At 40.2% G+C, this 25,058-nt stretch overlaps 1 protein-coding gene across 5 annotated transcripts in view; it reads left to right on the top strand.

The window, feature by feature from the left end:
• Positions 1 to 25,058, top strand: part of slc4a3 (solute carrier family 4 member 3) — a 68,392-nt gene that overhangs the window by 10,370 nt on the left and 32,964 nt on the right. For 2 of the 5 annotated variants that reach the window (XM_085136661.1, XM_085136660.1), the window contains exons 2-6: positions 3,338 to 3,739; positions 12,332 to 12,506; positions 15,811 to 16,061; positions 16,246 to 16,436; positions 19,100 to 19,326. In XM_085136661.1, coding sequence (XP_084992787.1) covers positions 3,686 to 3,739; positions 12,332 to 12,506; positions 15,811 to 16,061; positions 16,246 to 16,436; positions 19,100 to 19,326 — 898 coding nt within the window. In that variant the 5' untranslated portion in view covers positions 3,338 to 3,685. Of the gene's footprint in view, positions 1 to 3,334; positions 3,740 to 12,331; positions 12,507 to 15,810; positions 16,062 to 16,245; positions 16,437 to 19,099; positions 19,327 to 21,042; positions 25,056 to 25,058 lie in introns of those variants that run through there. The other 3 variants (XM_085136658.1, XM_085136659.1, XM_085136662.1) reach the window with 2 other exon arrangements.

Genomic DNA, 25,058 nt, shown 5'->3' with positions numbered 1-25,058 from the left:
TGACCGGTCACCCTGCTTCTTTGTATTGCAGACTGGATGTTTACCAGGCCTTTTGTTTTCCTTTTTTTTTTAATGTTGGCGTTCCTCAGCTGCTTCCGCCACCAGTGTCTGTAACACAATCACTAATATATCAATCCTTTCACACATTCAAAGGCAGAACCATTCAGAGCTCTCTGATTACATGGCTGTGTCAAGGGGGTGAGACATTTGATATCACTGGGCACTGGTCTGGGTGGTGGTAGGCAGGGCAAGATATGGGTCAGCTTTGTGGTGTGACTACCTACTCCATGTTCACCCCGATACCACTCCATATTCACGTTGCTTGATGTATATTTTCATTGCACTTCCATAAAGCTGTGCTTTAAAACACTGAGAGTTACTCACAGTGGATTAGTCTGTGGTTATGCAGGGGAGGTGTATGCATCTGCTGTGTACTGAACTGTAGGGCTGCCACGATTAGTCGACTAGTCACGATTACATCGACTAACAAAATCGTCGACGACTGATTTAATAGTCGACGCATCGTTTGAAGTTTTGTAAGATCACAAAAGACACAGGAATAAGTAGTAGGATTTAAGAGTGTAATAACGGACTGAAACAGAAGATGGCAGCACTGCATGTACAAGGATGCCAGCTGCCGTTAAACCCCGAAGAAGAAGAAGTAGCTCTGTCCCAGAATTCATAGCACAGCCCAGCTCAGTTTCCAACAATGGCGGCAGGTAGTTAGTTTTAATATTACTCTTATTATTCTTTCTGGGTCTCAAAATAACCGTTTAACATATTTTCAGGCGACAATGTAACTGTGTAAACCTCAAATATCTGCTCAGTTTATCAAGACGCCACATATTTTCAAAAGCGCTTGAAGTTTTCGGAGATGTCTGTTACCCACTAGCTTGATAGCTAGCCGGGAGCAAGGCTCACTAGAGCCGTGAGAACACCGGACTCCCGGCAAATCGTTTTCAAACCCACTGCAGTCTTTCGCTACTCAGGTTAAACATACATAAGTCACTTAGATAACTTAAAAATGTTATTGTTTGGATTTTTTTTTAGTATTTTATTTGTTCCTGAGTAAATTGGTTTGGCTTTTTAGTTAGCACTTTACTTACACACTTAAAGCTGTAAGCTAATGATAGTTATATAAGAGCAGATGCATGCTGGTGCAATAAGCTGAACTTTTACGTCCAATGGATGATGATCTGATTAGTTGACTAATCGCAAATATAATCGGTGACTAGTCAACTATCAAAATAATCGTTTGTGACAGCCCTACTGAACTGTTAATGCAGTACTATGGAGTGCATGTGCATAGTACCTCACTGTTAAAGACGTAACCTCAAACTGCTCTAGATCTCAGCAGCCTACAGTACTTCTATTTGTGCTGTGCCTTGTGTATAATGTGAGCTGTGAGCCAAATGTAAATGTCTCAAAGGGAGCAAGTGAGTCAGCTGAATAAAACTGAGACAGATGTGGAGCCTCATATTGTCACTGTGGGAAAACGGCAACACCAAACACAACTGGTCACTCGGGGTTGATTTAACTGGGTTTCATTAATTCCCATGACTATTTTATGTTGGCAGTACATTCTTACTTATTATTTGCTTAATTTAGTCTAATGTTTTCTGTTTTGCGTCCTTCTTGTTTATACTGCAGCAAAGCCTTATAAAAACCAAGGGATATTATTAGCTCAATAATTCAAAAATATGAGTTAATCAAAGTAAAGCCTGCGCATGACAGAAGGATTTACGGATTAGTGTATTCTGGTATTTCCTTCTCTGTCTGGTCTGGCAAAGCAATGTAGGCACACCAAAATTATAGACAGCACAGACTCAGTCTTTGGAGGAGTTAGTGGATTTTAAATGGCAGCTCGTTCCCCTGCCCCGTCCCCTCCTGCACTGCCCAGAATAATATAATTACAGACCAACAACTGGCATGTTTACAAGGAAGAGAAGCACCTGTTTTCCATCATGTTGAGACCAGTCCAATCACTAGCATTTATTTTTGACATTTTCAGGATGATTCAGCTGTCTGCTCTTTGTGTATGTTTGCTACTGGGGTTTTCAAATTATGAAACTGATCTAAAGACTTGTAATCATTTAATTCATGGAGTACCAGCAGTAATGACCTGTGAAGGTATCTTAACAGTCACTTAGCTGGTAAGATGCTAATTTCTATCTGGAAATTTATTTTTAATATAATGGTAAGAGTCCCACTGAGACTCACAGTGAGCAGGTTTTTGCATCAGTCTGGTATTTTCTGGTACAGAGCTCTAGATTTCCCTGTTTCCCTGCCAATGTCAGCGAGGTGAGAAGCGGGGAAATAGCTGTTTCAAATATATAATTACTTTACCTGACTTACTGTAATAAATAGCTTAACTAACTTATCTAGTCTACACCAAAGACAAATCTACCGTAATGCCATTTTACGTATTAAATGTTCACACCGTCACTCAGATTTATACTTTTATTGGCCACATTTTCAATTATGACATAAAAAGCCAAGCAGTGACCAAACCTTCAGACTTTTTTTCAGTTTAACAATTTTTTGTCTCATAGGCAGCATAACCGCTTGCTCATTGGCTAGTGATCACGATTGACAAAAAAAGAGTTTTTGTTATTCAATACGATCCAAAATAATTTAGTGAGCTCATAAACTCACCAGAACAGCGTCGGCTTAAGTATTTTTTTCTAACCACAGCTATCGCCATCTAGTGACATTCAAGTAAAATTCATGTAGCTTCATTTTTCCAGAGCAAAAGCTACGTCCATGTTTTATAATGTCAATTATATTACTACCACCTGAATACACTTTTACATAAATAAGAATGTACAAGCCAACCAGCTCATAGCTGCAAAACAAGACAGATTGTACAAGGCAGTACAATCTGTAAGCAAACACTTCCAACATCTTTTTGTGGTACTCATTCTTATAAAGCTTTTCTACTCTGAGCACTCAAAGCGCTTTATAATCAGTAATAGCAAACTTTAGACTTGCTTATAGGTGGATTTTGTTATGTTTTTACAGAACATTGTTTAATTTGGACCACTTCCTGTAATTATGCTAAGCTACCTAGCTGAAAAAAACCTCAACATTTTTTAAAAAGGAAAAAAAAAAAAAAATTAGATTCTCTGATTCACATTTTGTTTTCAGATTTGTCTGTGGACTTTTAGTTTACTGTGTGTAATTTGTGGTTATATATGACTGTGTTTCTTTGGGTGTGTATCCATCAGCATATGGTGATTATGTACTATATTTGCATAACCTTACATGTGCTTGGTCACTGGAGAAACTATCCATCATATCTGACTGCTAACCTCCTACCCTGTCCATTCTCCAGCAGGTTATGCCACCCCAAAGGCTTCCTGGATCCCCAGCAGTGAAAGAGAAGGGCTGATCCCGTCCTCCTCCAGGTTCCTGCCGTGCAGCCCTTCTTTCCCTCTTTCTCTCTCCTGCTTATTCCCCTCTCCCAAAGACACAAACCCTACCTGGCCCCAGCACCTAAACACTTTGACCTTTGTCACCCACTTCTTGGACCACTCTTGTTGGTCCAGTCACGTCCACTGCATCAGCTTCCTCACAGCAATTCCATAGCCAGTCTCCCCTCATTCCAGCCACACTAGTCCACTTCCCTGCAGGACCCTGCACGTTTTAGAGGTCTGCTCTACCCTCTGGCTGCTTGCCGGGCCCCATGGCTACAGGAGGTCATGCCCCTGACATAGATGTGTTAATAAACCTACAGCAGGTAAGAATTATTGTTTTCTTAAACTGAACCTGTTCTTATGAAAATAAACATAACGATAGTTAGCATAATAATATAATAATGGATTGCACAGGAGGGGTTAATGAATGTTATTACAGTAGATGTCTATCTGAAACTTCAAGGATGCAATTCATTTTCTTTCATCTTTTTCAATGCCATGTGCCAACACAGTGCAGAGCAGCTACCTGAACTCTACTCCCACAGAGGTCGGTTATCTTGTTAACAGTCTTACATCCTCACTGCGTATGACCTTGGATACTTTGGCTCCACTGAAAAAGAAAGCCTTAAATCAGAAGTGCTTGAGTTTTGGTGTTAACTTCAATACATACGTTCTACAAACCATCAACGTGTCTATTAAATGGACTGATTCCTATATAGCACTTTTCTATTGTCATGGAGCTCCGAAGCACTTTATACAACCGCATTAACCCATTCATACGCTTTAGTGCTTTCTATCTAACATTCATATTCTGACGCAGAGCTGGGCGATATGACCAGAAATATTTATCACGATATACATTTGAAAATTTGCGATAACGATATAACTGACGATATAATTGACACTAGACAAAATACTTTACAACTCCACAACTTTATTAGTGCAAAAAACCAAACAAAACATCAATGTATTTTCACTTAAACAAGCAGCTGTTTTTTATCTCCGTTAAAGTTATATAAAAATTTAACAGTGCAAATGCAAATTCCTTGCTGACAGTTTAACCAAAAGGCATTTTCAGTGGAAACTGGCCGACATATCCTCAGCATAACCATGTATAATATCCACAAAACTTAAAAAGAGGTTATACACACACAATACGGTAATATTATGTTGAAGCACAGTACGTATCACTCCGCGACGCTCCTGACTACGATAGCCGTAACGCTCCGACAATCCATCAAGCAGTGCAGGTTTGTAGCTTAGCAAAGTTGCACTAAAACATTTGACAGATTTTCGAGCGCCGTGTACGACATAAAATCGTTTCGAGGTCAGTAAACACAACCAGAATTCATACATAAGGCACACAGGATTATAAGGGGCTCTGTCGATTTTCAGAAAAATCAAAGGATTGATTTTAAGTGCAGATGTTATTATAGCAGCTTGTACAATAAAGTCGTGTTCCTTTAAAGCTACAGGAAGAGGTCTCCAGAAACTTCAGTGCTGTTAGCGAGTGCGGCTTGAGATCAGAAAGCTAAGTGAGAAAACAAGCCTTCACATGATTGTTTGACAGATAGCCATGAAATGATTTGTTTGAGTTGGTGTTAAGTCAGTTCTTAGCTGCAACATCTCCAGCACTCAGTTCACACTTTCACACCAGTTAGCTGCCAGTACACTTGTTTCGACCAGAGAGCAATGCCTGCAGATATTTCCATATCCATAATGGTGTACAGTAGGCAATAAAACATAATATTTGTTGTTGTTTTGAATATTTTCTACTTGGATCTGTTAATTCAGTCGGAAGCATTTGGACATTACTGTTCTGTGATCCTCAGGCTAACGCTGCCCTTTGATGCACCATGTGTACCGAAAACAAAGGGCTTGTTTCCAATATTTCCAAAGGCATTGTTTATATTTTCACCATATGGCAACAAGCAATAACATTTTAAATTAACATAAGCTCGGCTGCATGCACCAATGTTACAGGACTAGCTGACAGTCCATTGATAAACTAACTGCTATTGTTCGTACTAGCCAGCCAGAAACATGCCAGCACAAGACCCATTGTATTCAGGAGACATATTTGCACCATCTGCTCTTATAGTGGTCTACAATTACTTGGTGGAGCAGTTTATAGTTTGGCAGAGGAAATTAGGTGGATTGTGCAAAACTGATAATAAGCTCAGTTGCCTTCTCTGTTTAAATTCCTAAAACTGTTCAATCCAAGGTCATAAATGGATAATGAGCAGACCATATTTGCATATCAGAGTTCATTGAAGTTGAGCAAATTGCAGAGATTCAATTAATGAGTTGACTTTTGTCATAAAATCCTGCTGTTTAGACTCTGGTGTGGCTCGGTGTACATCCTTGCTCATATTTTGAGCGATAGCATTTCCCTTAAACAATAGCAAGATGATTATCTTGAGTGAAAAGAGCACTGAAATGTCTTGAAGACTAAATTGTTACTTCCAATTTCTCCAAGCAGTGATGAGTCACCCTCGGGTCTGTGGAAAAGGCTCCATGTCCTGCTTTGCACAATGCTTTGTAGCTTTGCTTCAAGCGAAACAGAATAGCCGGTGATCTCAGGGAAAAACAGTTCTATCATCTAAGTAGGTGATGTGTCATTATGCACAGCGGGAACTGTCCTCCAAAGTGCATGTAACATATTGTAGTTTGATGGAAATAACAGGCTAAACGATTGGCTGCAAAGAGTAGACTCTTTTCTACCTTCAATCACTTGTCAGCTCTGTGTTCAAAAACACAGACGGAGCCTCTGCAGTGAGACGGAGCGGCTTCTCTGCACAGGTTTTAGTCTCCTATAGTCTGATTGATTCTGCTAGTCGAGACTTTGTTTTTGTGGTTTAGTGTGAGGGCATGTGTGTATGAATCATATGAAAGCAAAGCCCAATGGTCACCGTTGCCACAGAGACCACTGTTGTTGCTCTCTTACATGAATGGTAAATGGACGGTTATTTATACCGAGCTTTTCTACGCTTAGTGAGCACTCAAGGCGCTTTTTACTGTAAGCCACATTCATCCATTCCCACATACATTTATACAGTATTTTATTCAATACATTTAAACACTTCTAACCACCACATACACACTCACTCTCTAATGGAGGCAGGTGTGGTTTAGGGTTTCTGGGGGACACTTTGACATGTTCACTGGAGGTGGGAACTGGCTGAAACAACACAGCATAGGTCCTGGTTTATAAAGTAAAGTGGTTGTCAGTGGACCACAACTACTAGTAGTCACGCATTTTTGTTTCTTGCAATTTAAGGCACATCAATCAAATCAATCAAAATGTATTTCTATAGCACATATTAATAACAACCGAGTTGACCAACATGCTTCACAGTCAGACAGAGCATGAGACAGTGAGAGCAAAACAGTTAAGAAGGAACAGGGCAAGAAACGATAAAGGTGACAACACAACAAGCCAGATAATAGCCAACGAATATGAGCAGGGAGGTTATTCCAGAGTCTAGGTGCTACGGTTGCAAAGACCTGATCACCTCTGGACTGCATGTTGATGGGGCAATGCACATTGCTGCTAACAGCACTGATCATCATATGGTGGTAATGTGGGATGCTGCACTCCTGTAATTTATTGTATTTCTTATATTTGCATTGCACCTTTTGCTTATGTATCTAAGTGTTTTTTCTCAACGCTAACAGTGATGTTTCATATATGGTGCAGCATGGAAAAACCTGGTTAAATTCTATCATTTTAATTTGCCACTTTTTTGAAACTTCTACATAAAAAAACCAAACCATGATAACTAGGGATGGGTATCGAAAACCGGTTCTTGTTGAGAACCGGTTCCCACTGTTTCAATTCCTTGGAATTGTTTGCCATTTTTGCAAACGATTCCCTTATCGATTCCAGTCGCCCCAAATGACGTCACTACGTTGCGGAGCGTCGTTTACCTGGCAGGAAACACAGCGGCTCAAACGCTCAAAAGTATACTTTACGAGAACGGATGACAACAGGGCAACTTGCAATACTTGCAAAGTAGATATTTCATTTAAGGGAGGAAACACTACGAATATGCAAAAGTATTTTCTCACAAAACACACGATGACCTCAAATGAATGTCGTGTTTTTAATTCCGCTCGACTCGTGAATCTCAACCCAGCAGCAGCGGTAACGTTCGCACGTCCTCTCCCGTTAATGCAGCAGGTAGATAATCAACTAACAGTGCATATTATGTTAGCGCGATCTGCCTTATTACAAAACCTGCCATTACTGTGCATTTAGATGACCATGATGAGAGAGACAGACAGAGTCTGGCTCAGATGCTGGCAGTTCTCGCTGCAGTCTACCGTTAGCGTCTCCTTTCAGGCCAGGATAGACGAATGTCACCGAGCAGTGACTAAGTTTGTGGTCAAAGGCTTGCACCCATTTGCCACAGCAGATGCCCCGATTTTCGGTAAGTGAATGTGTTTAATTGTAGGCAGGGACATTACTGGATATTCTTGTGTAATTGCTACAGAATAATTTATGTTATACTTTGTTATTGCTACAGAAGAATATTTATTTTATTATTTTACATTTACAATTTTTTTTTTCCTGGAGACCCTGTGACACCCCATTGAAGAGCCGTAGGCTGGATCTCTTAAAATCTCACTGTTGGGTTTGTAAGGCCATGTTACTCCTAAATTTCTATCTTTTTCAAAGAGAAGATATAAAACAAAGTTCTAAGCTAATCGACCTTAGTGTTCTCCTTTGTTAAAAAGAATCGATAAGAGAATCGAATCGTTAAACAGAATCGAAAATGGAATCTGAATCGTGAAAATCGTATCAATACCCATCCCTAGTTCCAAGTTCACATTCAACCTAAAACTGATACTGTGTGGCATCGTATTGTTCAAAAATTTCAATTCTACACTGCAACGTGGGCATATGTATAAGATAACGCTAAATATGTTGAATATTTCTATTTGATAGCATGTTGCAGTTATAAATGGGCTAATTTACTGAAGACAAAGGCTGCTGTTTTCTACAGGGACTCTATGGAAGTTAACAGAAGTAATTAGGCTCTTAAGGCTTATGGGTGCATGCAATAATTGAACCATATTTGAGGAGAGCTCACCATCCCTCATTTTATTTCAAAACATCATATTTATGCAAACTGTTCAGTTTGAAATAATTGCTCATAAACATCAGCTGTGCAGTGAGAAGAAAAGCAAAACGCTGATGCTGATATTTATGTTAGTTGTGATTTGTTTTTCTGGGAAGCGTGCCAGCTCCTTAAATCAAAGAGGCCCGGCTTTAAGCGAGACGGAAGCTGCTTTAAACACGGCACGCCAAATAAAAGGAGGAGGAAGCAACAGAAAGAGGAGCACTCTGCGAGGAAACACAAAGAGAAAAATTTTAAAGAGCTAAATATTTGTATCCGCCTGTGTTTTAATTAGTAAAAGGTTCATGTTATATTTTAAATTTAGTGTCCAATGGTGTTTTCCAGTATCCTAAATGTTGTATAGGCAAGGCCTGGCTACAACTTTTATAAGCCAAAACCAAAGTTTATTCAAAGTCTTTGTTTCTTTGATGGTTGCTTCGGTAGCTGATGTGTACTCATTCGTCTCACATTTGCTAATTTATTCAACTCAGCTGTATTTTCTTACACGTAAACACATATTTTGATACAACTAATGTGACAACCTTTTTTATTTTATTTTAAAAAAATGTTACAAATACAACCTGTGAACCTGCTGCTCTCTATGACTTCATTAGATAATACATGTACAAGGGTAGGACGCTAATTTAATATGAAGCTTCATCGTGGTTGACTTAGTTTTCATTACTGTGAGAAGAAACAAGGAAGATCTTATTTAACGTGCATTAAAGACACAGAAAGTTCCCATCATGCATGCTGTTTTTCCTTGTATAGTTGTGACAGTCAAACAGTGCATGCTGCGATCTCTGTTTGCATTTAAAAACGTAAATAATTTACTTGAATGAACTATTGCACTATATTACCTCAAAGATAGAAGTACTTGTGTACTTTGGGTGAAGAATTTGGTCATTCAACAAGGGCTCTGAGTACAGCTGTTAAAAGGGGACAGTTAAGATAGTTCTGGCATCAGATCAGGTTTCTACTGGACATCTAATAGGCGTGCTGCTTTAAGCATGTCCATTATGGATGGATGGATGGATGAGACGTGATATTTTTCTTTTAAGATCTTTAAGATTGCTTCCTTCACTCCTCTTTCAAACCATCTGTCTTCTTTGTCCAAAATGTGAACATTGGCATCCTGGAAAGGGTGACCTTTGTCCTTTAGAGGAGTGAAAGAAGCTTCTATGTCCACTATGAGCGACCATCTTTGAACAGAGGCGGTGGCTTACGACACCAACTGTGTGCCATCTATAATCCGGTTTTGAGCAGATGCCATATGGCCCACTCACATCCTGGGCCAACCTCAGTGGAGCTAGGCTTCACAATGGGTCCACCCGAAACCTTGGCTGATTGTGGCCCACACCTCATATAGGTGTTTTCACACCTTGGCTCGTGTGATTAGGCAGAGGATCAATAGGGGGTCCACAACCCTCTTGGGGGGACACTCCCATAGGGCTTAAAATCTGGGACTCTCCACTAATTGCTCTTAGAACTGAAGATGAGAGGTGAAATGTCTTCAAGCAACTTAAAGAAGTCCAGACGCTTTTCTTTCGAAGCTCCTTAGACTACGATGACCTGGATGACTGAGAACCTTCACAGACACATGTAACATAATCCAAATTGCTTTACAGTAGCTTATCATTTATAACTGACCTTAAAGTAATCCTGATTCACCTTGTAACTTCATAACTGAAATGCGCGTACAGAACCCCGATGGCTTTCACTTAGTGTTTCCTGATCACTAACACAAGTACACTTAATCCTCTCACACAAAGCAAACGCAGCCCCACATACGCCCTCCTGAACAGTAGTCAGCTGATAAATATTTAAATGCATCTCTGGCTCACCATACCACAAATTATGAAAAATTAATATTGTAGTAGATGTCGGGCGGTTTGAGTAAAGGTTAGAGAGGATCTCAGCTGTGTTGATTGGACTTTTTTAATTTAAGCTTCTTTACATTTTAATTGGTTCAAAGTGGCCAAACCAGCCACAGTGATTTTGAATTTTCATGAAATATTACATCTACAGACGGGCGGCACGGTGGTTAGCACTGTTGCCGCACAGCAAGAAGGTCCTGAGTTCAATTCCAACATCAATTCAATTCCAAACTCTTTCTGTGTGGAGTTTGCATGTTCTCCCCGTGTTTGCGTGGGTTCCCTCCGGGTACTCCGGCTTCCTCCCACCGTCCAAAGACATGCAGCTTGTGGGGATAGGCTAATTGGATAATCCAAATTGCCACTAGGTGTGAATGTGCGAATGGTTGTCTGTCCCTGTGTGTTGGCCCTGCGACAGACTGGCGACCTGTCCAGGGTGTACCCCGCCTCTTGCCCTATGACAGCTGGGATAGGCTCCAGCGCCCCCCTTATCCTGAAAAGGATAAGCGGAAGCGAATGGATGGATATTACATCTACAGACAGTAGATTGTAACCCACAGTGATGGCACTCATAGCAAACAGGGCAAATATACATTTCTGATTTTTTTCGTTTTTTAGTGTAATACATCTGATTTTCATTTGGGCATACAGTACTTAAAGCATACAATGTTTCAAATCACTGTAAGCCATTGTGTGTGATTCTATTCCTGTACGTATCACACCGTCACCACCTGGGCTGGGGTGGCCCACCTCCTGTGTCCTTCCACCTCATCTGACTTCAAAGCTAACATGAAAGAGTTAGGCCTCTTGTCTGTAGTAAACTCTCCCTACAATATTGTTCCCTGTTGCAATATGTCGGGACTATTAAATTCAGGGTCTTACTCTGACGAATAGCCCTCACCAGAGCAGGTGAAGGAAATGAGGAAGTGAATGGGGAAATTGACTCATTGGAACACATAGCACATTAAACCATGAACAAAATTGAGCTGGACATGCAGTAAAAACAAGGCGTTCACTGCTCACTCACTTAAAAAACAAAACAAAACAAAAACCCTTTCTTTTATTCTGCCTAGTTACATCTGCCTCAGCCTTGTGTAGATAGGTAGCTTGGATCATTAAATGCATCATGTCCCTTCATCCTGCTGGTAATTAGGAAGTAATGGAGCCCTGGCACACAGCAATCTGAGACCACTGAACGGCAGCCAAAGTACGCACTGTGCCAGCACCAATCTGAGGCAGAGGAAGCAGCATGTGCCAGTGATTCTGACCTATCACAAGCACCAAATAGCTGAGGCAGGACACTCCCATCAGTCTTCACTGTCTCCAGGGGCTCTCTAGTGCATTAGTTCTTTGCTGCTTAGCACTTTGTTGTATTGATTTGATGTCCTCTGTGCATGTAACAGAGAATATACAGTCGCTGTGTTCCTGTTCTGATGATGTAGAATTATTTTAAAATACAATCACATGTTTTGTTTTGTTTTGTTTTTTAACAGCAAAAAGAAATCTTTGGCTTGAGTGCAAATCATGTCTGGAAATAGAAACAGCAGAGCTACTTTCCATATAAAATAGTAGCAAAAATAATTATTTGTTTTGCATTCATTCCAGATTAGCATTACATTTTAATTTAGCATGAATGTTCCCCTCGTGTGGTTGCCGTTTCTGATGAGTCAAGGTGTGTCGTGCCAAAGAACTGTCCGGTTAGATTTCCCACTTTGCTAGCATATACAGTATAGTAATCAGGGTAACACATTTCATGTATCACCTATAGATTTTATAGCAAACTGGAAAAACTTCTTGTTAAAGCTGAGGTTCAATGTCAGGGGGCAAGAGTGGCCTTTGGATATATGAGTTACAGTTATTGCCATGCCGTTAATCATCCTTTTTTGTCTTTACTGAAAGTATTTGTACTGTCGTCCAGGTAAAGGTGGAAGAGGAAGATGAGGATGGATGCGTGGAGGACCAGGAGGAAGAAGAGGAGGAAGAGAACTGGGAGAAAGCTCTGTCCGTGGAGCGCTTTGCAGACATCATCAGTGACTCTGCTTCTACCAGTGGAGACAGGATGGGGCGACACTACACTGAGAAAGACTTTGAGTGTAAGCAAAGCTGCCGTGCACACGTGTACACATCATAGTATAGCTTCACTTGCACAAACAAAAGAAGCCACTGGGACAAGAATGCAGTCAAAATGTCGAATTTGATATTTTGGATTTGTTTTTATATTACTGGCCAAAACTCATTTTCATTAGCATTTCTATATTCATTTTATTTTGGTTTAGGGCTACTCATCAGATTAGGCAACATTTTTTCAAATCTTCTGTTGTTCATTTTTGGTGACCTTTACAAATTGTAGCTTCAGTTCACTGTTCTCAGCTCACAGGACTGACACCCGGTGTTGTCTTCTGCTGCTGTAGCCCATCTGCAATGTGTTGTTCATTCTGCATCCTTTGGTTATAACAAGTGGTTTTTGTTGAGTTACTGTTGTCTTCCTATCAGCAAGAATCAACAAGGCCCTTTCACCCAGAGAGCTGATGCTGTAAACCCCAGAGATGGTTGTGTGGGAAAATCCCAGCAGATCAGCAGTTACTGAAATACTGAGACTAGACCGTCTGGCACCAGCAGCCATGACAGTACTCCTGTCATGTGGTATCCATCAGCTTTATCTGCAGTGCACTCTGTACACTGTGTATGAATTTCTCCCACGTACAGTTATCTTAGAATTGAGCAGTGCACACTTATTTGAACTATTTACTAGAATTTGTGAACAAAGTAAGCAAGCAAGTAAAATGTATTTATATAGAGCTTTTCAAGACAAGGAAACAATCACAAAATGTTTTACAGAGGAAAAGTTGCAACTCTGTCCAAACAAATTACAGGATGTATCCGTAAGAATTTCAAAAGGCTGTATTTTTTAAGTAATGGACATAGAAGCTTATTGTAAATCTTAAAATACACGACTGAATATGAAATTTTACAAACAAAATTTAAAAGTGCCTGTTTAATGTGTCCCCCTCTGGACTTACAGCATGTGTCTATATGATAGACACATTTGTCCTATACTTTTGGGAGCATGGCTGGAGTCACTGCAGCCATTGCTGCTGGTACCAATACACTCAGTACACTGAAGACTACAATTTAAGATACATTGAAATGAAACAATGTCAAGACAAGTCGATGTTTATTGTCAACCCTACAATATGCACTCAAGTATACAGTGGGACGAAATATCATCCTCCTGGATCAAAGGTGCAAACAATAGAAATAAAAATGAAAAAATATACATATATACAACTATGCAAGAAATAAGACAATGCCACATTATGTGACAATGCACATAATGTCGATTTTTCTACAGTGCTTTAAACAAATCTTTTACTGTTGCTATCTGGGCAGCATTGGCATCATAACAATCATCAGTGCTGAAATATCCTGTACTGTAAATACACATGTATCCCAGCTGATCCTGACCCTGTCCGTTGTGGTAAGAGATTAGATCAAAGCAAGGCACCATATATTTGGTATGTTGAGTAAAATGCTGGATTAGCTTTCAAGAGATTAGCTGACGGCTACCACCTGACAGGAGATAATATTGGTAAAGATGGAGCTGCTTTTCTTTGGTGTTTGTTAAAGAGTGTTTTAGTTATGTCTTTCTAGTGTCTTTTTTATTAAAGGAGAGAAAGTTGCACTTTTTTTTTTACATTTTTGCATGTTTGATAGTCAAAGGAATTCAAAGTCTTGGCCCAAGCAAAATAATACTAAGTGTTTGTTTTTAGCAAATACATCTGCAGTGTTTGAATTGTATACCAAAAGCTACTGACAGTCCAGTTCAAAACTTAATAGGAACATTTTTTCATACTGCCTTATCATCTCATCTAATCGACTGCGAGAAAGGAAAAAAACATTTATCAGCGTGTCAGAGCACTCCTTACATTGTGGTACATCTTATCACCTGTTGTGTGATGGCTGGCTGGTATATCAGCTTTTTTAAGTACTCAGCTCGTTCTGAGGTTCTCCTCAAAGTTTCCAACTTCTTTGACTACAGAAGCTCACAGCTCACATTAGCACACTGCTGCCGCTTGGAAATTACTTGGAAGCAATTGTTGATTAAAAGTGCTGTTTCAGTCGGCAACTGTTCATTGCCTGAAAAGAAACAGAACAATATGTCTGTTGGTGGTATGACAATATAGGCTGCAGCCTGTGTGGGCACAGAGAGTAGGAGAGAAACAAAGAATATAAAGGGCTCACACATCCTGAAATGAGGAAAAATGCAAATATAATGCTAATTAGTGATTTTAGACGATAGTTTTTCAGAAAAAGAATAACGTCTGCATTTCATTTTTATGACTTTCTGTGATATCTATCACTGTAAATGGCTAGAAAAGGTAAAAAATATTCAAATAATGTATATACTCTTTTATCCAAATACAAACTATAAGAAGTCTCATCCCAGAATTCTTCAAACTGTTCTGCATTCTGCTGAGCTGAATCCCAGTTAGAAATTGTTTGGCGAGAAGTCGATAATAAGTATAGGAGTTTTTCAGACAGGCTGAAATGTGTGAGGTAGCTAAGAATAAAAACATCCCCTCATGGTACCGCTGTCATTCTGTGGAGGACCCATGACTTTAACATGTGCAGAGTTAATTTACACTGGAAATTGTCAGAGGAGAATGGTCAGACTGCTGCTTATAGGAAGGCAAAATAACTCCGATAACCACAGTATGCAGAATATCATCTGTAAATGCACAACATATTGCTCCTTGAAGAAGATGGGCTAAAGCGGCAGAAGACCGCACTGGGTGCCGCTCCTGCTGGCCAAGAAAAGGAAACTGAGGCTACGATTCACATTGGTTTGCTAAAATTGGGCAACAGATGACTGGAAAAATGTTGCCTGATGAATCTTGATTTCTGCTACAACACTTGGATTGTAGTGTGAGTGAATTTGATCATGGATCCATCCTAGAAGTTCGGGCTGCTTGTGGTGGTGTAATGCTGTGGGGGATGTTCTCTAGGAATACCTTGAAAACCTTATTATCAACTGGCAATTGTTTGAACACCACAACCTTCCAGACTATTGTTGTTGATTATTCCCATCCAGTTATGACCACAGTGTACCCATCTTCTGATGGCTGCTTTGTGAAGAATAATGTATCACAAAGCTCAGATTATTTCTGTCTGGTTTCTTGATCATGACGGTGAATTCGCTGTACTCAAATGGCCTCCACATTCATCGGATTGCAATCCAGTAAAGCCCGTTTGAGCTGTTGGAGTGAGCGATTGATGTCATGGATGTGCAGCTGGGAAGTCTGTATACATCACCAAAGAAAAAGCATTTCACGTGATATGTGCTCAGCTAGCTGATGTGAATAAACCATCTGATATCATGGTCTCTCTTTGACATAGATCATAGACACACATTTCACCATATGCACCACCCCTTGTCCACTCACCTGCCCGTGCCCCAGCGTTTACGGAAGAGGGTACACAGCATGGAGAAGAGGCGCAAAAAGAAGCGCAGGAAAAAAAAGACTTCGCTGCCGCCTTCTGACGTTACGCCTACCATACACGAGGTAGACGAGGAAGAGGCGGAGTCGGAGACCGAAGGGCAAGGGGTGGCTGTCACTCACACAGACCCCCCTGAGGTCCAGCCACAGGTAAAATGTGACTTATACAGTGTAACTTTTGCAAAATCCACTCATGTACCTGAGCTGCTGATAAGACAATTGTGGCATTAATACTTAAACAAAAGAGAATTATCTGTGGTTTTGATTATGGTTTTACTACGTATAGCCAGATTCATATATGCCTCCCCCTCACTGATCCTCCTCTTTCTCTCAGTTTAGTTTGGGGAGCCAAGAGGACTTGGGGGAACCCCTTCACCACACTATCGTCCACACGGAAAACGAAGAACAACCTTTGTCGAGGAAAACAACCGCGCTGACTCTGACAAAGGGGGCGGCTCATAATGGGGGAATAACTGTTACTGGACAGAACGATGACATGGATGGAGGAGAAGCAGCATGCAACAGGTGTGACTTCACAACATCTGAGTCCTCTCCAGTGTCCTAGTAAACATTTGTAAAATGTAAAAAATCTGCAACGCTGCCCAACACAAAGATGCCAAATATTCATATAATTTGTTTCATATGTTTCGCATAATTAGTTTGGCTTGTAAATGGTAAATGGCCTGTATTTGTATAGCGCTTTACTTAGTCCCTATGGACCCCAAAGCGATTTACACTACATTCAGTCATCCACACATTCACACACTGGTGATGGCAGCTACATTGTAGCCACAGCCGCCCTGGGGCGCACTGACAGAGGCGAGGCTGCCGGACACTGGCACCATCGGGCCCTCTGACCACCACCAGTAGGCAACAGGTGAAGTGTCTTGCCCAAGGAAACAACGACCGAGACTGTCAGAGCCGGGGCTCGAACCGGCAACCTTCCGATTACAAGACGAACTGTCAACTCTTGAGCCACAATTGCCCCAGTAAATATAGCCGAGTTCTTGGCACAGCTGTTGTTTTTAACATTTGTGAATGCAGAGTTTGTCAGACAGCATCACAATTACAAAAATCTGGATTTTAGAGGTGCAGAACAGCTTAATTAAGCTCTGCTGTGGTTAATACAGTGCACATATATAAGTGTTTCATGGGTGTTCTATTGTCTCACAGCAGGAACAGAACAATATTACTTGACAACAGATTTACTGAGAATTTAGCTGTATCAGAAATGCAGCATAGGTAAACTGCTAGGAGAATGCTAACTGAGGTTAATTGTGCAAAAGAACAAATATGGAGTAACACACACCCAGTACTATCGATTTTTGTTATCAATTAGCCCTCAAAGTTTCCACTGTTCGTGTTGTCCCTCACCGCGATGAGCTCTGACTGGCATGCATAGGATCAGAGCTAATAATTATGTTCCCCACATTAGCCCTGCTTGACACAAAACTGGTTGTATTACATATCATTGTACAAAGAGAGGATCTTTGTTACTACGTGAGGAAGTCAGGAGTAGTGGAGAAGTATGTGAGGCTAATGCAGGAGATGTATGAGAACAGTGGAGAGGTGTTCAGTTGGAGGGACAGATGGGATCAAGGTGGCCGTGGGCAGAGATGGGCAGTAACGACTTACAAGTAAGTAAAGTGAGTAACGAGTAAAGGGATTACTATTGCAAAAAAGGTAATTAGATTACTGTTACTTTCCCGTAAGCACGCTGCGGTACTGCGTTACTAAAACTGTGATTTTTTTTTTTGCGAGAGTGTCTCATGACAATGACGTAAGTGAGTGCGACGTTTGTGGCAACAGCTGTGTGCAGATCAAAAATGGATAATATAAAGAGTGCGGGAGAGAGTATGGAGGACACCCATACTTACATACACAAACAGTTACAATCACCTCATAAACTGCTCTACCTTTAGCTGTCTATTTTGATCTCCACCAACCCATGAATGTGTTGTTTTTCAGGTATCTAACCATTAGCAGCTAGCTGCTAAAGTTAAGCTAGCTGCTAAAGTTGTCTGTGTGGGGCTGATATGTTGGACAGGTAACAGTGTGTCCATTAAAGATTATATTGCTGGAAACAGCTGCCCACTGAAGCTGAAAACACTCAGCTGTGGGAGGCTATTAAAGCTGTGGGCCATAAAACTGAAATACATTGCTAAAAGATGCTAAAACACTGTGGGGAAATACAGGGATGAGATTAGCTGTAGAATTATCATTGTGAGCAAATTCTTTCACACTACACCAAGTCCTTTGTTAAACTTTCATCCGCTTAATTGTGCAGCTTTAACAGCCCTTTGTTATCAGTTTATCCTTGACTGCTGTCTGTTTCACAAGGCAGAATTTGGCAGTGATAAAGCCTATCACAGGAGCATGTTGCTGGTTATATTTTCCTAACAACAGTCATAATTTAGCATTTTATCAGGTTCAAATTTATTAAATGTATTTTGGTTTATATTCAGTGCTTTCTGTTGTTTTCTGAATTTGAAACCTTTAACTGTGTGAATACTTTTTCGTGCAGCAAAACATATAAAACAGGCTCGTGCATACGAGAGCATAGGCTAAGTAAGCTGTATTTTTAGATATGTGATACTTGTCATTGGAAGCCAATAACATTTATAACCCATACGTGCAGTTCTTAGGGCAGTTATGATCCATTAATGGTTCCAGCTGAATCATTCATATCTGGCTTGCTAACACATACAATATAACCATCAGAATATGAATTATTTGGTAATGCTTTGAATTATGCATGGAGTTTGCTGTTGGGAGGTCAGGGGCGCCATGGCGATTCAAGTCCTTGTCTCTGCTAATGGCTCGCTGGATAAAAGCACAGAAACAAGCATCATGCCTGAGCCATGCAACGTTTCATTGCTGTGTTTGAGTGAGCTCAGCTGAGGATGACTCAGAGGCTTGGAGAGGAGATCCAGGCCTGTTGTTGTGTTGTGAAGCCCTCTGTTGGTAAAGTAACCACAGTGCATGAGCCAAGAGAGTATTTATCAAAAACTATTTTAACATAAAGTATATTAATACTTTATAATGTGATGCTTTATGGTTGATCTGGGGACTACATTGTGGTTCATATTTTGGTTTTGAAAACAATAAAATAAAGTTCTTTCATAATGTCAAAGAATTAATTATTAAATTCAAATTTCATTAGCCTAACTTATAGTGCTCTTTGTCAGTGTTCCCTCAGGATCAGATCCCTCAAGTTCAATCACACCTCATGGCTGGTTCCGCAAGAAGCCTGTCCACCACCGTCTGCCGGGCACCCAGCGAAGCAACTACGACCTGCGGGAGCGGATCTGCATCGGCAGCATGACTGCCCTGGAGACTGCCGTCTATCAGCAGGTGCCCACTGATGAGGCTGAAGCCCAAATGTTGGTCAGCGCTGATCTGGATGACATGAAAAGTAAGAAAAATACTACACTGTATTTTTAGGGCAGTTTATGTTCAACCCAGTATCACAGAAAAACATGTAATAGACACGTGTTCCACTGTGTCCATTTCACGCTTTGCCTCTCCAAAGTGTGAAAAGCACATGAATTCAGAAGTTGCAGCAAGTTGCAGTGAGATGCAATACCAGCAGAGGGAGATATTTTATTGAGAGCAACATGATTATAATTCAATTCAATTCAGTTTTATTTATATAGAGTCAAATCACAGCAACAGTTGCCTCAATGCGCTTGATTTATAACCGCGGGGAAGCATTTAAACAGCCATTACTCACACATTTACATGTACATATTTAGAAAAAAATATAGAATTCAGCTTTATCTAATAATGCTGTGAATAAATCGATTGGTGTGTTTAGTACCTTTCACTGGACAGCATCACAGACGGCGAGGCTCTGTGTCACTCTATTTTATTACCATTTCTCCCACATCATGTTGACGAAGGTGTAGAAACTCCTTTTAATAGAGTGGAGACATACAATGCAGTAATAGAGAGAAGGACTGGAGGGAGACGTAGGGCAGGAAGATAAAACCCGGTGGAGAGGAAATTGGTAACAGCGTAGAGGGGTAAGGGAAGAGTGCTGGTGCTGAGGTAAGTCAGCCTGCAGGCTGCTGGAGCAGGAGCAGGAGGGCGGGGTTGGCAATGGCCATAACAATGAGAAAACGAGTGAGGAGGTATGGGGAGATTTAGAGCAAATTGATGCAAAGACCTGTTGAAACCTGTGTGTGTGTTTGAAATACTGGAATAACTGTCTGTTTTCAGGTAGCTATGGTATTGTTTTTATTATTAAATGCAAGTCAAATAGGGGTTTTTATGTGATTATTGGGGACAATACAAAAAAATAGCCTTTTAAATTCCTCACTGGTGTTGAGGAAAAGCTTTGGAGCAGGACAACGGTAGATGGTTGTCTCCATCTCTGAAAGCACCTTCTGAGATGACTCATTTTTTCTTATCACCCACGCCACAACAGTGATGTGTGTGGCGGTGGAGGAGGGAGGGGAGTCTTTGTGAGCTGCCTGTATTGTTATATATCAATCAGGGACTATGTGTATTAGTGTATTATTGATGTAAATGCCAAGTAAATGCAGTGAGTTAAAAATGAAGACCTTAACTCGCATCAGTGCTCTGATCTGATCGTACGTGGAAGTGACTTCAGATTCTTGGCAGTGTGCACCTCGCAATAAAGGAAAGTCAATGTCAGTATCTATTACTTCCAACAGAGAGCTGGATATGTTTCCCTTGATGTTATCTTGAGTGCTGTTGAAGACATAATAAAGCCTGCTGCTTTGACTACAGATTAAATGATTAAATAGAACCCTGTTTCCCTCTCATTAAGGGACTAATTATATCTAGAAATAACAGGACATTTTTGATGACATAATAATAATGTGTGTTGTGGGTTTGCTGCCCTCAGCTGGCTCTGAAAAGTACTTCCACTATGCTTACACAATTGAAACATTCACGCTTTTATCTTTATATATATATATATATATATATATATATATATATATATATATATATATATATATATATATAATTTTTTTTAAATAATTGAATTGTGAATATTTGAATATTGATTGAACAAGAATATTAATGTCTTAAAATCAGATTCAACAATTCCTTTTATTTAAATATCTTTAAATTTCAAATTCTTACATTTAAAAGCACAGCATTGCACAGATTTAAAATACTTTAGTCCCAGATTTGTAGTATAATTGGACCTAACTAATGCTTTTGATGCAAAAAAAAAATAAATAGGAAAAAGTCCACTACAAACTGTATTTTGTTTCAGCAGTGCTTCTTTTAACCTAGAGAGCCTGCAACATTTATTGACTCCATTTCTTCACTGAGGCCCAACATTGACAGGTTTTGCTGTTTTGGCTCCATTGTGAACATCCCACACATCCTGTCTCATGAAACCAGCCCACACAGCCCCACGTATGCACTGTTAAAAATAAGCCTTCCAAAACAAAGGATGGAGGAAGGAGGAATATAATATCGACTCATATTTTTTGCAAATGTAGGCTGTTCCTATAATAAAGTCTTTGTATTTATTCAGTTATATGTCACCATGCTTTACATATATTGTATCCTAAACAGCAGTTGGCTTCATATTGTAATTTGTAGCACAGTTATGGAAGTAGACATGAGCTACACTTATTTTTGCACTCCATACTTCATTTTGTTACGATTAGTCTTAATTGTGGGAGACTTTTTTTTTTTTTTACCACATGTTGCACAAAGCATCACTTTAGGAAGTGAAGGTCCCTGCATAAATGCTCAGAATTAACAGAAAGAAATTGTAAGTGATAATAAAAAATAAATGCTAAAAGAGGATTTTTTTTTTGGAAGCAAAAGCTTGTATGGCCACAGAAATACTCTCTCTCCGAGCATCAGGGGGCTTTAATTAACAGAAGCCTGCGGTCGATTCCCCTTCAACGCCGACCCTGCCCCTGGCTTTTCCTGCTTTCCCAGAGCAGAGCAATCATTGACTGTTTAGGACCCCTCTAGAAACAGAAAAACAGGGCATTGGATTTGTAGGGAGTGATGCTTAGAACATGGAATGGCCATGTATATCATTAGTGTCTGCTCCCCTGTTACACTTTGGTAATTTGCCCTTCACAGACAGGTCTTAATCCGTGATGTGATTGGGACAAGTTTGCAACAAGTCACACTTATTAAACCATGTGTAGATGGGAGTGAACACCTCAGCAGGTCATTCATAAAACACAGTTTTTCGAATACAGACATAGTTGGTTTATTTCAACAATGACATGAGCAGCACAAATAAACAGGTACTCTGATAAGAGTTGTAATCTAATATAAAAAATGACTGAAAAAGGACCATGAAAATCTGATAGCTCAGGTAGAGTGTGGGATTTATCAAGACAAGAATTGTTTTATTATAAACAAGTCTGCCTTATAACCCTGAAATCTGGTTAACAGATGTAGGGATATATAGAAGAAGAAGAACAAAACTTTATTTACTGTCAGATCAAATACTAACATTCTAATAACTAAGTTAATGCTGATGTGCCACATGCATTAATGAGGGCAGGGCTTACATTTTTCCCTGCATGCTGTGAGAAACTGCAGGTATTTATTAAAGTCAAAGGAAAGAATCAGACTCACAGGAACCTGTGAGGAACAACACTTATTCTATCATGTTTCAGTTGTATTTTGATATTTCAATATGTCACTTAGATACACAAAACACACAAAAGTTAATGTTTGATGATGGCGAGCTGTGTGTATGCAGATTGGTAAGTAAAGGCACACCGAGGTTTTTTCTCTTTGTATTATGGACCGAACTCTGCAAATAGACCATATGGCCTATATTAGACTACTGTGCTAATTGTTACATTGATGGCAGATGTAGTGTTACTTGAAAATAAAAGTATTAAGGGCCAAAATTATGAGGGGCTTCACTCTTAAAATTCAGGGTGAGGACTCGGTGAAGAGCTACGAGAGAGCCAGAGCTCTGGCACCATGCTCACAGCTTTGAACGAGCCACCCACACCAATTACACGCTCATTCTGCTAACAACTCCCCCCTGGCATTCCAAATAAATTAACACTCCTAGCAGCAGCTATCACTGGCATTCTAGGCTCAGTGGAGTTAGAGTTGGAGGGGTTTTTTTGGGTTGTTTTTGGTGTTAAGTGGTGGACTAACAGCAGTAAGATGCACACTGTAATCCTTAGTACCTGTGATTAATTAAATAACTAATTAATTTAATAGTACAAAAGTTTTGTGTTAGCATAGACCAACAGAAAATCTGGCCAAACACTAGTTGTGTTGACAGCTGTAAGGTAATAAAATCAACTTGAGGTATTCTTGACAGTTTTTCAACAGCGTATTCAACAGGATTCAAAAAGATACTTCTCAACCAAAATGGGAATATGACCTCAGTAATGTTAGTCTGCCTCTTTAAATATCATTATTTAAAGCTTAAAATATCAGAATCTGTGCTTCTGATGTTTAAAAGCAATGTGACACTCTTTGACGTTAATATTCAGGTTGGGACGTTTATGGGCCAACTGTTAAATATGATGATTAATTAAATAATACTGGGACTTAAACTCCAAGATGAGATAGAGGAAAACAGGGGCATTAAAAAAAAGGAAGAGTATAATTGCAAATGACAAGCCTGTGGTTGCTGGCAGTCGTCAGATCAGTGTTTTTTGCAGCAGCACATCATACAAAGCTCGAGGTGCTGCTGTCGGTCTTGTGAGACAGCAAAAAATGGAACAATTTATGAGATTCTCTTATGGAAAAACAAGGTATGCTTGATGGAAATGTTACAGTGCGAAGTTCACCCACTAGACTCAGATTATTGTGCAAAGCATCGTTTGGTTTTAAAGAGAATTCGCAGTTTTGATCAAACAGATCCAATCTAGCAAAAAAAACGTGCATACACACAACACACTCATGCAGCCATTCGTACAAATGCAGAGTGAGTCACAAACCCAATGGACATGATGAATGTCCTGTTCAGCTCACATTGGTGCACCTGGTTTGGCCAATGAGACCAGGGCATATCGGGGGGATGCATTGGTTTCCATGGAGATGTAGGGACAGAAAAGGTGCAGCTTCCTCTAACAATTAATGCCGTTAAACAGTATATCCTCAACGCGGAGTGCAGAAGCGGGTATTCTGTTCTTCTCATCAGATCGGTTTAATTTCAGCTGGTGTATTGTTTGTTTCTCAGTATGTATTTCTTCATCTCTCTTTGTGCTGTGTATGTGTGCTTTTTCAGTTTAATTCAGTTTAGGTGGAGATCGCCTTTGGCCCTTCTATACATCACATGGTTTGAAAGTGATTGTGGTGCTATGGAAACAAAAGGCATCAACTCTCGATCTCTGATCCGCTCTTTCATGCCTTGCCAGCAACCCCAATAATCAATAGCGTGCGGACATTGTTAGAAAAGGGTGGTACCTCCATTCAGCTGACAGCTGATGGTCTGTTGAAGTAGACCATCCCTTATCAATAAGTGATTTTGGATTTGCAGCTAAAGTGGATGCCAAAATCTTTTATTTAGCTCTCTGATGGTGGATCTAGCAGAAGGTTGCTGCCTCGGGTGCTGCTCCAGCTTTGCATTTGGAAAAGTGTATTTTTGTGACACTGAGGATCTGCACATGTGACTAACTTATATTTTTGGAGTGAAAGGAATATTGAATATTTTGATTGACAATCACACAGATTCTTTTTTTGTTCCACTTTGATGCATGCAACTTATTTTTCAAAAGTTGCTACTGTGACCACCAACTGTTTTTTTTCTCGAGAGAGTCGGTTAGCTTGGACTTGGGTGCTATTGCACAACCAACGCAAAGAGGCAGTTGCATCCAGACTCTTCAGGTCAGTAGACCAGGGAGAGCAACGGCATTCAAGAGTTGGATGAGCAGGGTGTCTCCTTGGAGAGAGGTGGATAGGAGGAGGTACCGACCGTGGAGATGACAGACATTGAGGGACAGGAGAACCAAGGAACCAAGAAGCACCATGGACCAGAACGACGTTGCAGCACCCAGAAAGGCTTTGGAACCTCAAAGCAACACCAATTTGAACACCGCAGCTCATTTTCAATCGTGGATGGATTGGAGGATTTTGAAGAGTTTGTCTTGGATTTTGATGATTATGACTTGCTTGAGTCAATCCACAGCCAGCTGGGGTCACCCCTCGAGCCTATCCGTA

This window comes from Neolamprologus multifasciatus, chromosome 16 (genome assembly GCF_963576455.1).
Source record: "Neolamprologus multifasciatus chromosome 16, fNeoMul1.2, whole genome shotgun sequence".
Lineage (NCBI taxonomy): Eukaryota > Metazoa > Chordata > Actinopteri > Cichliformes > Cichlidae > Neolamprologus > Neolamprologus multifasciatus.
Note: the sequence above shows the minus strand (reverse complement) of the source record. Positions and strands in the feature narration are given on the sequence as shown.